General features: G+C 48.2%; 5 protein-coding genes across 5 annotated transcripts; 1 reads left to right on the top strand and 4 right to left on the bottom strand.

Annotated features, from left to right (window-relative positions):
- Positions 1–43: 43 nt before the first annotated feature.
- PGRI_018530 (Transferase) lies at positions 44–1553 on the bottom strand (the record flags this gene model as incomplete). The annotated part of the gene is made up of 2 exons (XM_040789566.1): positions 44–1300; positions 1350–1553. 2 exons carry the CDS (start codon positions 1551–1553, stop codon positions 44–46), a joined length of 1461 nt encoding a protein of 486 aa, XP_040646519.1.
- A 354-nt stretch (positions 1554–1907) lies between these two features.
- Positions 1908–3517, bottom strand: PGRI_018520 (HAD-superfamily hydrolase, subfamily IA; the record flags this gene model as incomplete). The annotated part of the gene is made up of 5 exons (XM_040789565.1): positions 1908–2028; positions 2098–2411; positions 2464–2609; positions 2663–2712; positions 2766–3517. The coding sequence occupies 5 exons, from the start codon at positions 3515–3517 to the stop codon at positions 1908–1910; spliced, it is 1383 nt and encodes a 460-aa protein (XP_040646518.1).
- A 2102-nt stretch (positions 3518–5619) lies between these two features.
- Positions 5620–8050, bottom strand: PGRI_018510 (RMD1 family protein; the record flags this gene model as incomplete). The annotated part of the gene is made up of 4 exons (XM_040789564.1): positions 5620–5897; positions 5947–6132; positions 6215–7937; positions 7997–8050. 4 exons carry the CDS (start codon positions 8048–8050, stop codon positions 5620–5622), a joined length of 2241 nt encoding a protein of 746 aa, XP_040646517.1.
- A 674-nt stretch (positions 8051–8724) lies between these two features.
- Positions 8725–10899, bottom strand: PGRI_018500 (uncharacterized protein; the record flags this gene model as incomplete). The annotated part of the gene is made up of 1 exon (XM_040789563.1): positions 8725–10899. One exon carries the CDS (start codon positions 10897–10899, stop codon positions 8725–8727), a length of 2175 nt encoding a protein of 724 aa, XP_040646516.1.
- Positions 10900–12497: 1598 nt separating this feature from the next.
- On the top strand, positions 12498–13283 carry PGRI_018490 (isocitrate lyase/PEP mutase family protein; the record flags this gene model as incomplete). The annotated part of the gene is made up of 1 exon (XM_040789562.1): positions 12498–13283. The coding sequence occupies one exon, from the start codon at positions 12498–12500 to the stop codon at positions 13281–13283; it is 786 nt and encodes a 261-aa protein (XP_040646515.1).
- Positions 13284–14087: the final 804 nt, after the last annotated feature.

The raw sequence follows: 14087 nt of genomic DNA, 5'->3' as shown, positions 1-14087 counted from the left end.
GATTTCTCCAGTGTTTTATGACCCTATGGTAGTCCTTTGTCCTTCACATCCTCGTCCACTCCCTGATCTTCCCCAAAACCTCCTCCCTCGCAATAATCTGCACCCACCAATTCCCCATCCCATCCTTTCCAGTAACAGTCACCATATTTCGTGGCCCATTCCCATCCAACGGTTCCGGCCCCGCCGTATTTACATAAGACGGTCTACAAGGTATAAATCCTTCCTCCTGACCTCCAACAACTGCACCCCCAAAATCAACCCCAAAGAACCCCGCCCTGTGCCAATTTGTGCAGGAAATACCAAGTTGGCCAGGATGTCCAACAAGCGGTAAACACCCCATCTCGCGAAGCATCTTTTTCCGCAAAGCTGTACGTGCAAGAACCTGCTCCTTCGTCCGCTGCGTCTCTAGTGCATGTCGGATCTTCAATGCAACAGGACCCAACTGATAATCCAAGTCCGGACTATGATCCAAGACTCCAAACTCGTGTGCGTGGAACTCTGCACACGATGGCATTATCGCGTTCCCGATATACACCCCCGGAGACGGCAGGGCGAGTATAGAGCGAATATCAAAGATATTCGATATCTGAACTGGGGTATTCGGGTTTGGATTATGTGCCGTGACGAGGAGAGTTGCAAGCCAAGCGAGGAGGATATCGCTTTCGCTGACGAATGGACGGTCTTGGTCTTTACTTGTCTTGCCATCAAGTTCCCGTAACGTCTTGTCTCTCAACTCGCGCACATATTCCCCCGGAATACAAAGGACTCTATCCTCGACGCGCGGAAACCAGAATTTCTCCCACCACCCCACGAGTGCAATTAACAGAAGGGAAATCTGTCCGAATAGAATACCTGCCATTGTTTTCTCGGTTGTGGTTTCCAAATGCGCTTCTATGATATCTTCATCGAACCCGAGGAAGGGTGGGACATCACGCTTTGATAGTACCGCTGTCCATGCATGCAGGAATGAAGATAGACCCATTGCATCCATGAGAGTATGCTGGAATGTTATTGTGAGAAGCGTTGCGTCATGGAAGAGGACTGTATGAATGACCAGCTGTGGTATATCCGTTCCTAACCAATCTGCTATGCTGGCTGGAGCTGTTTTGTGGCGGACAAGAGGGGAGTATTTGCTCATGCCATCTAGGACGTTGACTTTGGGGGTTTCTTGTGTAGAGGGCATTTGTGATGCTAGAGGATGGGCTTTGATACTGCCGTCATGTGCTTCGGTTGTTAATATGAAGCCAGGTCGCTCTTTGGTGAATTTGGGCGGGAGGTGGTAAACCAATTTGCCCGAGTTCTGGACAGGTTTAGTTATGGACTTCGGCGTTGGGTATTTGGATACTTACGTCTAGTCGTAGACGAGCTCCGAGTTTTCGCCAGTTGTCTATTTCGAGTAGGCGGGTTAGAGAATTGCGGAGTTTCTCCGGGTCGAGGAGTTTGTCGAATCGGAGAGTGACATTTAAGCCGATTGCTCTGGTGTGAGGGACGTCATCCCAGAAATGGAATGGGATGATTGTGTCTGAGGATGTAATTTGGCTGGGTGAATTCATGGTATTTCGGTTGAATATGAAGTCGAATAAGGAAATGCAATTTGAAGAGACGTATATAGCATGGATTGTGTTGTTGAGTGTCAATGTTATCTCAATTGAATATGGTCGAGTGCCATCTAGATGTTTTACTGACTTGAACGATAAACACACAACGCAGGATCGAACCGCTTATATCCAGAGAGTGAGCTATATTTAGTGAATTATATCTTTCTGAGAGAAGAGAAGAGAGGGGAAGTCAGACTAGTCCAGAGTTGTATTAGCCAGTTAGCGCCTGGGCATTTTGGCGAAGAGTTCATATGTAAATGACCTATCTATATGTTGTTGAGCCCTCTTATATTATCAACCTCTAATAGTCTAGGTGTAAATGGCACCCTGGAGTGCCTTCACTGCAAATGCTGTCGTCACGCCTCTATTCCCAAGCTTCCTGCCGGACCCCGGGATAAGATACATGAATGATGGCTCCCAGCCTCCATCCCTACACTGGGAAGCAGCCAAAGTATCAAAATCAGGGCGATTAGCAATCCCAAGCGAATTGCATACACACAGACGCATGGCCAAACACAGTGCATCTCCTTCAGCACCGATCCGCTCAATAACCCGCGTCCGGAGAATACCCTCAAATTGTTCCTTCAAGATCTGATCATTAGACCTTGAGAGGAGTCGGTCCATGTAGTACAAGAACCACTCAGCCGTAGGGTAGTATCGAGTGCCACTCATATAGGCTCTGTTGAGCAGAATGTCGTTGACCCAACTCATAGTTTCTGGCAGCTGGTAGCCTCTTCCATACATACCGAAAAGCGTGAGGACGTTGAGACAGATCACTGCGTCGACTCTGGGACGTGATTTATCGAGATAAAACTACCCAAGTTTGTTAGTTGTATATCAATGGATTTTTCAGTGGCTCTCCAACCAATATCAACCCTTCCTCGTCAACATTATTCAGCATTTCATCCAACATGGAATGCACCACCGAGGGTTCGTAGGGCATCGATGCTAGGGCCAAAACGGTACTATCAAGGTCGTCCGGGTAGATCTCTGTGGTGAACTTTGCTGCGCCTACAGGACAACCTGAGAATTGTATTTCATAGTTTCAAAACAGTCCAACTCACCCGTGAAGAAGTTCCAGAATCTAGGGGGCCGACTCAATGACACCAGTAAGCTAGTCAATGAATCTCGTTAACTTGATAGTGCATCCACGAGATTAATACATACCCATCACCCGTGGTATCCAATATTAAAAGTTGAGAGTAAGTCTCATCTACCTCCTCTCCTCGATCTGTGATTGAACGGTGTTGCCCAGCATTGGCCTGGAGGAATGCTTGGCCTCGCGCTACCGGATCCCCAGTCATGTTCACGAGACTCCGCAACAGATTCTCGCCATTGGTGAATACCATCCCTTTGATACCCAAAGCAGACGCCGCCAGCACATTCTCTGGCCGGTCATCCACAAAAATCGTATCTCGCGGTACAGCACCACTGACCCCCAGCATGTGGCGGTAGAATCGCATACTCGGCTTCCGAGTTCTCACTGTAGATGAAAGGAAAATGTGATCAAAAAGTGACCAGAACTCCTCTCCCCACAGTTGCTGAAGAGCCATGTAATCTGGGCTGGAAATGTTCGATGCAAGAATGAACACTACCTTGCCAGCCATAGACTTCTTGAAGTCCCAGAGACTAGCCACTAAATCTCTATCGTATTCAGCATTTGCACGGCCTTTGCTTATGGTCATCGCAAGATCATCTGCTTGGATTCCATATTGATCTGCTAGCTGTTTATAACATTCTTTCTCAGAGAGTTTTCCACACTCATAGGCCATCCATATCGATGTAGAGACAAGTCTTCCCATCGATAAAGAGGACATATCAGTGGCCAGATTCATTTGGCCCAATTTTGGATGGAAGAGTACCCCTCCCAGGTCCAAAACCAGGTTGATAGGGCCAGTATTAAGCGTGGAACGAGTCATTTCGTGGATAATAACACTGAGGAAAAGATATAGAGATGACAACGAACACCCGGCTTGTCATCTATATATCTTTTCCCCAATCGTTATAGCGAGATTAGACACATCAAAATCGTATTTCAAGGTTTATTCGGAGTGTTTCCGCCAGCGCAAATCGGGGTTTGGACCCCGAGAACTATATATCTTCGTACTACTTATATGTACGGGGTACTTCATACATCCTACTATCATCCTCCTATGTCCACACCGCTATTCTTACACGCCTCAACATCGTGTGATTAGCTGCAGCTAAAACCTAATGCTCGATCTTTTTCGCCCATTTCAAAATGCCACCGAGTATCGTCTACCACGTAGCGTTGGCAACTACACCGCAATATGTCGATTCTCTACTTAGTTACCCATGTAACTACACTCTTTAGGGCTGTCTCTCACCCTCGACAGTTTATATCTTTGTTTCTCTAGGAGTCCTAATATATGCAATCTGGATAGTGATCTACAATCGATACTTCCACACACTCAGCCAGTATCCAGGATCCTTCCTGAGTACCATCTCAAGACTTCAAGACCTCCACGAACAGTACGGCGATGCTATACAAACGACCCGGGACAAGCTGAGCCATCGAGCCGAGCAAGCATGGAAAGACATCTACGCATTCTCAACAAACCTCCCAATAGACCCGCGATTCTTCCATATTGCAAAAACGGCGCTTCCAATATTGCAGTCTCCCCCACAGACGAGATCCATCGTCGTCAGCGTCGAGCGCTAGCCAGTCATTGAAACACCAGGAACATCTACTCCAGGGATACATCGATACTCTAATAAAGAAGCTGCACGACAACGCCAGTATCGGATCCACAGTCGACCTGGTAGAATGGTATAATTACACAACGTGAGACCACAGCAGCTATTTTATCAGGATGTACTTTCCTACTATTAGATACACCGGCGACATGCCAGAAACTAGTCTCAGAGATTAGCTCTTGATTCAAGTCCCCCCCAGAAATCACATTTGCATCAGTGACTACACTTATCTTGACGTTGTCCTTCAAGAATCTCTACGCATATACCCGCCAGCACCACTCGGGATATCGGCTATCATCGTTGGCAAATTCGTCCCAGGAAAAGTCCGGTCTCGGTGCAACTGTCTAATCATACTTCTAACATAATATATACTGCTGTTTCCGTTCCACACTATGCTTCCTACGGAGCTAAGTTCACCCAGGCAGATCGGTTTTTGCCGGAGCGTTGGCTAAAAGATGATAAATACGATGATGAGAAGGATATTCTACGGCCTTTCTCGGATACTCTGCGGAATTGTATTGGGTAAAGGTATGCATCTAATTGAAGATAATGCAAGAGTTTGAAATATTAACAGTAATATAGACTAGGGAAAGCTATGATGAAGCTGATACTTGTAAATATTCTATGGTGTTTTAACCTACATCTCTCCCCGGAGTGCTCTAGCTGGGCTGATAAGCAGGCTTTTGTTGTATGGGGTCAAGAAACCGCTACTGATCAAGCTGGGTCTACGATTGTCGGAGTAAGATGTTTGATGTTTATAGATCTTTTCACCTTATTTGAGTTCTCCAGCTTCAACAGTAGTCAAATGTGTCAAAAGGGACCGAGGTTCCCATTATTCTATGTTTGAGAAAGAGTATATAGACGTTTCGGGAATGCAATTCATACTTAATTACGGAGATTGTAATAATTCAACACCAGATCTACCCTCAGAGAGTACACTGGACTATGCCAAATTATTTCAAGCATATATTCAAGATCATTTTAGTAGACATCTGCTCAATTCAAACCCAGAGTACTCTTTGAATAGACACATCGAGTCATGTGGTCGACACGAGGGGCCGCAAGGGGGTAATGATGCATGAGCTAACGTCGGGGCTGACTGCATGTCTAAGCAGTACAACATAGTCCATACTCCGTACTACATAGTGAGAATGTGACGTGTATTGCTAAAGTGACAGGAAGAACATTTGAAAAGTCAAGTATTATGAATCTGTTTGGAGGTAATATGCAATCAAAGAGAAATTGTTCCAAAGACCCTTCCGTAACCCCAATTGCGCCATATCCAGCTTTTAAGTTCAATAGATTAGTACCTCATCATTCCACTAACACCCATATCCGAGCCAGGACCCGCAGGGCCAACAGAGGGACAGATGCAGCCTGGTGGTGCGTTGGCGGCGGAGTACGGGTACCACTCTGGGGATGGAGAGGGTGTAACAGATCGGCCCATGACACGGGCTAAGATACTGGCGGGTGTACCAGTGGCACCCTGGCTTGCATGGAGGAGGCCGAAGCGGAGGAAGGCTTCGGAAAGTGTAACGATGATTGAAATGATGATGAGGACAATGATGATCCAGGTTTGGTCTAGAATAGAGTTAGTTGAGAGGTCAGGAGCGGGAAGGGCAAAACATACGGGAAGTGCGGTTGTCGGCAATTGAGTCGGACAGGATCTCTGCAAGATCAAGGAATACGCGGCATCTCTCGTTGAGGACCTGGATACGTGGTTTGATCTCCAGATACTCGCGCACGGCGATGTAGAGCGGGTAAAGGGTTGGCTCGCTCTCCCAGAAGAAGTTGGGGACATCGAGCATATTAGAGGCTGGTGGTAGATGTTAGTACGGAACAGTTTCTTCTCTGGAGTATAGCATGAAACATGAGCTATAAAATGAGTGGGAGCTTACAAAGGTTGACCTCAACACGACTTTTAAACAATCGACCTAGGATCCGGAAGACCTCTTCGCGCTTCATGCCCAGTTGGCCTGAAACTGCAAGACGTCTGGGAACGTCTTTGGCGTCCGCCATCTGTCGGGCCATGACTTCCTCAAAGAAGCACAGTTTAGTGCTTTGCGAGATACCATGGCTAATAGCGAGCTTGATCATGTGGTCGCCACTGCGAAGGGTGATCATATCGTTATAGACTCGCGGGCGCGAGATCTCGGTCGAATACTCGAAATGGAACTCTTCTGTCTCAAAGTCTTCCTCATCAAGAGGCATCGTCGCCAGCGGAGTAGGGATACCAGTTGCCGATGACGTCGCAAAGGCCAGATCTGCCAGCAGGTCTTTCTCCTGTCGCTCAGTAAAGTTCCAGAACACGACAACGCCATAACTGAAGACGAACATCTCAGCAACATTGTATAACGTCCGAGCTGGAGCTTGTGGGGTGGAGGGCGGTGGCGCTGAGGACGAGGAGGGTGTAGTGGCTGGCAGGGAAGGACGGTCTCGAATCAAAGCATGAGTGTCATCCGTGCTGTGCCTTCGGCGACGAACTGCAGGCTCAGGCGAAGATTTCCTGGATCCTTGGTTGCTGCCTGATTCCGGGAGTTGCGGGATACGCTGTAACCCATCGACACTTTCGCCAGAACTCGCAGCATGCTCATGCTCATTGGCGTGGTTACGAGCTTCCTCGGTGATGCGATTCAAGAAATCCTCACGATTTCCCTCCCAGGCATCATGATCATGACCATCAGACTGTCGTGGCGAGCCTTCATAATGATGCTCATCCTCTGGACGATTGTGTCCACCAACGGAATGCTCCTCCGTCTCAAGCATGTACTCATCATGATAATCACGAAGTTCATTCCGCTCAATCTCCTCATCCAAAAGCGACTTGCCACCGGGGTATTTCAACACGGGGCTACTTCGCAAACGATACCCCTCATGGCCCGGCAAAAGAGGGAGATGATACGCGGTGTACAGACAATCATCATAAAGCTTCGTCCGCCCACCATGCTGCTCCTTAACAAAAGCAGCAAGTGATCCCATCTTATACGCTTGAGCCGTACAATAGGCCGTAACACGTGCAAGCTTCTCCGTCCGCCGCGCTTTCGGTAACCGCTCAGCATAACTCTTCGCGCGCTCGGGCGCAACACGGCGTTTCTTCAGGACTTCTTCCTGGGCCAACAGAGGGGCCAGATCATTATCGACGTCGAAATCACCTCCACGTCGCTTTGACATGAGCAATTGGTGTCTGATCCTTTCCGGGTCGACATTTTTCTCCTTGGATAGACGCGCGACAAGCTCCTCGTCTACGAGGTCCGCACCATCGGAATCGTCATCTTCTTCTTCGGTTTCGCCCTCCTCCAGTTCGCCGGTATCAGGCAGAAGAACCAGCTTCTCACTGACTTTTGTCGTTCGAGGCGGGAGACGCGGTTGCGCCGCAAGTCGGCTCATCGTGCCGCCAGATGCTGCCACCGCGCTTGAACTGCTACTGCCTGCGCTGGTTATTAAGCCTCCAGCTGCGGAGGCAAGACGACGCGACCGTGAGATGGGTGGTGGGCCGCGCTGCTGCATTGAAGGGACGTCAGAGGCATATTGGAGGACGTTGTCGACGGTGATGAATCGGGTTGCGGGCGAGCGGCGCCGACGGGGTGTTTGGGGTTGTTGCTGGTCTCGGGAATCTGTGACCTGTATTGAAGATATGTGTTAGTTAAGCTTGGTCCATACGATTTGATAGTCAATCCCACCAAGACAGTCGGGCTGCGCTGGCTAGTCCCCCGTCCTCGGGCCGGGGGAGTCATTGTCAAACGAGCTTAGAATATGCACTTGAGTATGCCGTTGGTGACTTGTGCTGTCACTTGACAACGTAGGACAAATAACTGGCCGTAGGTGTAACAATTGCTAGATGCTCTGAACCAGCAAGTTCAAATGGCCTCGAGGCTAAACCTAACTAGGTATAGCTTACTGAGCGACCAAATGACGTCTACTGCTGCAGTCACGTGCATTTTGATTCACCAATCCCGTGACACTCCCACGTGTTACACCGCCAATAATAAAGGGCCCACTGTGTCCCAATTGGGACTAGTAGATGGAACCGACTTGGAAGATGGCGTTTTGGTCGATCTGGGGTAAATGTGAAGATCGACCGGAAACTGGTTCCATTGCTTATTGAGTACAAACTGAAATTGGACCGAGTTATTGATATTTTATTGATATATAAAGTTTCGTTGTTTGCAGAAGATAGTGGTTTCCCAAAATTATTTGCTTATGTTAATTTTTAGCAGTCTATCTACCCGAAAGTAGTGCTACCAGGGTACTCGAAAAATGATAAGAAAATTGGGCCATAAGAATATGAATTGCTATGAAGATGAATAATATGGTAGATAAACATACAAACGCCGGGACTGTGGGTTCATTTGCACTATTTCGAGTGCGACATGGTACCATGCAGATGACAAAAGATAACGAAATTAAATTACGAATGAAGGCCTTCACGAAGCTGTCGATCCTCTTCCCAAATTTCTTTCTTCATGCGCTGCAGATGAGTGTGCTGCTTTTGCAGCTTGTCAAGGTCCACCTGGGGCGGGTTGGAGAGAGCTGCAAGGGAGTCATGCAAGTTGCGATACTTGGTGTAGAAGTTCTTAAATTTCTGAGACTTCTCCCGCAGCTGCTGTCTCAGAATCTCGTAGCTCATTGGTGGAGATGCACTGCCGGTGCTGCCGCCGCTGGATGAGCTGACCGCTCGGCGCCGCTTTGCCTCCAGATTTCCAGTAGGACGTCCGGCCGGGGGCGCAGACAATTGATCCGACTCGGCCTTGCGCTTCAATGGGTTGGGGGCAGCGGAGGTGGCCTTTGTGATACCGTTGGTTTTGGGAGTAGCTTTGACAGTTTTGCCGGCAGCGGGGGCTACACGGCCCACCTTGTTGGTTCTGGCCAGTTGGGAGATGAGAGGTGAGGATGAGGATGAACCAGAGGATTGGTTATGGCTGTCAGATCGGCTGCGGTCGCTACTGGTAGCATCGGAAACATTGGCAGGGGGAGAGGAGCCGAGTGGGGACGGCTTCTGCGGCGAAGTAGAGGGTCGAGAGGGAGGACGCTTGGAAGCTGTAACCTTGGGGACTGGTTTGGATGATTCGAGCTTAGGTGTTTCGAGCTTAGACTTCGATGCCTCAGGTTTAGCTTTAGAAATAGGCGCAGATGAGACTGAAGTAGTCTCGGTGGTGCGAGGCTTGGCTGGTGCCTTGATTTTCGGTGGTGGGGGCTTCGAATTAGATGGGGTCCGCTTGTGTTCCTTTGGTTGCTGCTTGGGTGGAGGCGCAGGAGCAGCCGCAGGAGGTGGAGCGGGGGCGGCAGGGGGAATATCAGGCATGTCGGTATCATCATCTTCGTCTGAGCTGTGAACGAATTCCGCAGACTTGATCTTGCTGTCCACTTTGATTGGGGCCTTCCCACCGGTCTTCTTCGTAATTCGTCCGGTGAGGGTGCTGTTGGTATTCTTGGTTTTGGTGGGTCGTTTGGTGATGTCCTTGTCACGAGCCTTCTGCGAGGTCGCAGTGGTCTTGGTAGGCGCAGATCCCTTTGTGGCGCGGTCGGTGTCATTGTCCTTGCCCGAGTCCTCCCCACTGGCTTTTGCGAGTGAGCCAACAGGCTTCTGAGGGGGACCAGTACGAAGGTTCAAACGCGAGAGACACTTTCCCTTGCCTCGTTCAGCCTTTGGAAGAAGTGTTTGCCAAAGTTTGTCGGATCGAGAGATGCGCATGCGGTCGAAGGCAGAGATAGAATTCTCAATGGCTTCCTTTCGGTCCTCCTCGGTGTAATTGAAGCCAAACAAATCGAGATCCTTGTAGACTTTATCCTTGAGATTGTATTTCTCGGGGTTGATTCGGTTCACAACCCCAAATTTCTCACCGAGGGCGACGCAGTCTTCGACGGAAGTGCGGGTTTGACGGGCAAGGAACTTGGCCGATACGGCGCGGACGGCGAGAAGGTGAATGAAGGGAGTTTTGAGGGCCTCAAGCCTCGCACGATCTTTGCTCTGCATCATTGGAGCAGATGTTGGAGTCATTGCGAGTGAAGGAGACTTGGGAGCACCCAGGATCGGACTTGCAGTGAGAGAACGATTGGCAGCAGTCTTGAGGAAACGGTCTTTCTCAAGTTCAACTTTGGTGGTGGGACCTTTGTAGCCTGCTTTGCTACCTCGCAGAGCCTTCAACTCATCCGGATGTGAGATTATGTGAGTTTTCTTCGACTCCTTCCCTCTCTCATGAGCATTCAGTTTTTCCTCTAAATCTGCCAGGGCCTGATCGGTAGCCGCTGTGGCATTTTTAGCCTTTTCAACCTCCAGGCTATGACTTAGAAGCCCTGTGAAATACAGTGTCTCTTTATCGGAGGAGCTCTGGTAGATCTCAGATCGGTGTGTTTCGGGATAGGCATGGAACGTCTGAGTCTTGCCCCCATAGTGAAGTGATGGGTGCTTTCCCAGCCGGACTCGAGCGGGTTGATCCTTCCGTAGGCTCTCAATCAGATCATCGAGGGTGCTCTGCACCAAATTCAACCGCATGATCTGATTTGGCTTGACAGAAGGATCACCGGACTGATCTCCGAGGTGGAGAGACAGCCCGGTATGAGGGATATTTAGACCGGTCGACATTATGAGTTGAGTGAGAGGTCAAGGTCGGGAGGAAGTGAGAGGGATTCGAGGTGAGCAGGGTCGGATGGCAGCGTGAGAGCTGCAGGTCAGGCGGCCAACTGCACGAGGGAGTGAGTTAAACCCATACGCCATAAGATCGTTAGAAATATGGGGGATAATGATGTAGTGAAAGCAATGTAAGATGTAAAAAGAGAGAAGAATGAGGAGAGAAAGGTCGAAAGACAAGAGCAAGGCGAATAGAGTGGGGAGAGCTGACGGCGATTCCCTGTAAAATTACAGGGGATTTCCCGATCGGATTTTCTTTTTTTCTTTTTTTTATTAATTAATTTTCAATGTATTGACTCCTAAAAAAAAAGTACAATACTCTTCTTATTTTCGAATGTCCATTTTTAAAAAAAGATGAATAGAAATATAATCTATTTAAAAAGTTCTTTTAAAAGTTTCAAGTACAACATACTCCTTTGAAGTTCTATAAAAGGATTCTCTGTATATTATATAAGCCTAAGCGCAGCCGATTACCATACCAATACCGTGAGGAGAAGATCCACGGGGCTTCCCGAATGTTTACTCCGTACCGAAGCGGGTGTGGTCGGGTTTTGTAAACGTCAAAACGTTGATGTTTCTCTAACTATAAAGATTTGAATTTTATATCTAAAACGAATGGGAATTGTTCCCAATAACACCCGGGGCTTCATTTATTTCCCCCCAAGATACCTAAGGAATGTGTGCCCCTCGTTTATATGCACCCAGGCACGGATATCCCGAAGGTTCCCAGTGTTACCAATGTTTCGCCCTACATCGGACTAGTGGACTGACTCTTACTCCTTTCGATAGGCTAAAGAGAAACGGGGCCAATTCCTCGTACCACATGTTATCTTTTTTTTGATTAATTTGAACCTTCACGGATTTGATTAGTTATGTTCCTTCAGGTTATAAATCAGGACGTTTTCCGTATGTTGTAGATATTCTAAGGCTATTTAGGCAGTTCAGTCAGTTCACGCACTTTAACCACTTCCTCTTATTGGATCTTCGGTTTCACAGCTGCATGGAAGGTCCATTTATGCATCCCAATGGAGCAATGGGGGAGCCATCAGGCTCCGGGGTGTATAATCATTGTACGCCCTTTGTTTTTTTCCTTTTTTTTTCTTTTTTCTGTTTCTGTTTCTTTGCAGTTTCGCCCCCATATTGGGTGTCGAACCAGTCAATTCAAGTCTCCCCAAACATTCTCACACGCCTGTGGCAAACTTGGCTGGAGTTACATCGAAAGTCCCTGTGTAAGCAGTGTAATGACCTGCATGTTCTTCCCAATCTGTAATTCTTCATAGGCCGAGGGGAAAATGGATCCCTTGCGCCATTCGGCTTATTCTCTAGTCTGAGACAAGGGGAAAATAAATACCATTGTCTGCCTCGTAGATCCGAGTCTGCAGATGTTCTCGGCTCCGAAAATCATTACTTCCAAGGTTCTCTCGTATTCAATGACTCAAATGTTCAAGAGCACCATATTCAGTATAGATATTTATATGTACTCTATAGGATAAAATAAAAATATACTTATTCATATTCATATTCAACTACAATATACAAAATTTAAAAAAGAAATGTCTACCCAAAACGATGTCGCCAAACACCTCCGTTCCCTCCATCAACCCGGAAACCCCTTAATCTTAACCAACGTCTATGACGCTGCGACAGCCTCCATAATCGCCTCACTACCAACGGCGCCCGCTATTGCAACAGGGTCGTATGCGATTGCTGCGACGATCGGCGTTGACGATAACGCCCTAACAAAGGCCCAACATCTGACCGCGATAGCCGCCATCGCCGCCTCCGTCCGTGCTATCAACCCTGCTAAGCCACTGACAGTGGATGTGCAAGATGGATATGGTGATGTCTCTGAATTGACAGATACCATTAATCAAATTATTGCGCTAGGCGTTGTGGGTTGTAACATCGAAGATATGGACGCGACTGGCATGCTGCGGTCAGTAGACGAGGCTGCGGCCCGAGTTCGTGTCGTTGTTCAGGCGGCCAAGGCTGCCGGGGTTCCTGATTTTGTGGTTAACGCTAGGACTGATGTGTTGCTGACGGAGAATGGGACTATTGAGGAGGCTATTGAGCGTGGGAGGGCATTCTTGGAGGCTGGTGCGACTACGGTTTTTGTTTGGGGTGGGCCTAGTGGGAGGGGGGTTTCGACTGAGGAGGTGGCGAAGTTGGTTGATGCCCTGGGAGGTATGGTTAATGTGAAGATGAATTTGAGAGAGGGTTTTCTGGGGGTGAAGGAGATTCGGGCGTTGGGTGTTGCGAGGGTTAGTGTTGGGCCGGAGTTGTGGAGGACTGCTATGAAGGCATTTACTGAACAGGCTGAGCAAGTGTTGGCTATGTGAGGATATCCATATTGATACTTGTATATAAAAATCCATGAATATATAACGTTTAATTCAGGACATTTAAGCCCTCATGCAGCCGTTAACTGTCAGGTCTTAATTCAATACAAAGTCAGTGGTTCATTCTGCGTATACTTGCTGTAGGCATTCTAGCGTATTACGATCCCGTCCCTGGGCACTATCAAGTCCGGCTACATATTCCATCTATGCAGGCATTCCCATAACAGCAGTGCTCGTCGACAAGGCAGAGCCCGCCATCCTCCCTACATGACGGCCAGTCATCATCCGTCGATCGACATTTGTTAGCGGCGCAGTAGCCCGAGCAGCATTGGCTATTCGGGTTGCCGAACTCACAGGATGCTAACATTTGTTAGTTAAAATGAGATACATTGTCATGTTTAGATGTGATTTCTGGATTCTTACAGTAGACCCCCGCGCAGGTGGGTGTTGGGACACAGCTTGTGATAGTCGTTGCCGAAGGCGAGGTAAAGGTTGCTGTGGCGCATGTTTCAGTGAGGACACAGGCGGGAGCAGTGCCGCATCCTCCTGCTGGACAAGCTGCTGCTTCTGTTTTGGAAGATTTCGTTAGTAAGTTGGGGGTTAATGTAGGTGTTGAAATACTTACTGCTCAGGGCGAGGTGAGCTAAGACAAGAACAAGAGCCTTGTAGAGGTGCATCTTCGCGGGTTAGATATCTTGTTACAGTTGAACGAAATGTAGTCGGTTGATTGAAAAGGTTATTCAGTAAGATCGAGACTAAAGGACTTTCATGGTCGGTCTATATATACATCAAATACCAAGACAA

The sequence above is a fragment of the Penicillium griseofulvum genome (genome assembly GCF_001561935.1).
Source record: "Penicillium griseofulvum strain PG3 chromosome Unknown contig_80, whole genome shotgun sequence".
NCBI lineage: Eukaryota > Fungi > Ascomycota > Eurotiomycetes > Eurotiales > Aspergillaceae > Penicillium > Penicillium griseofulvum.
Note: the sequence above shows the minus strand (reverse complement) of the source record. Positions and strands in the feature narration are given on the sequence as shown.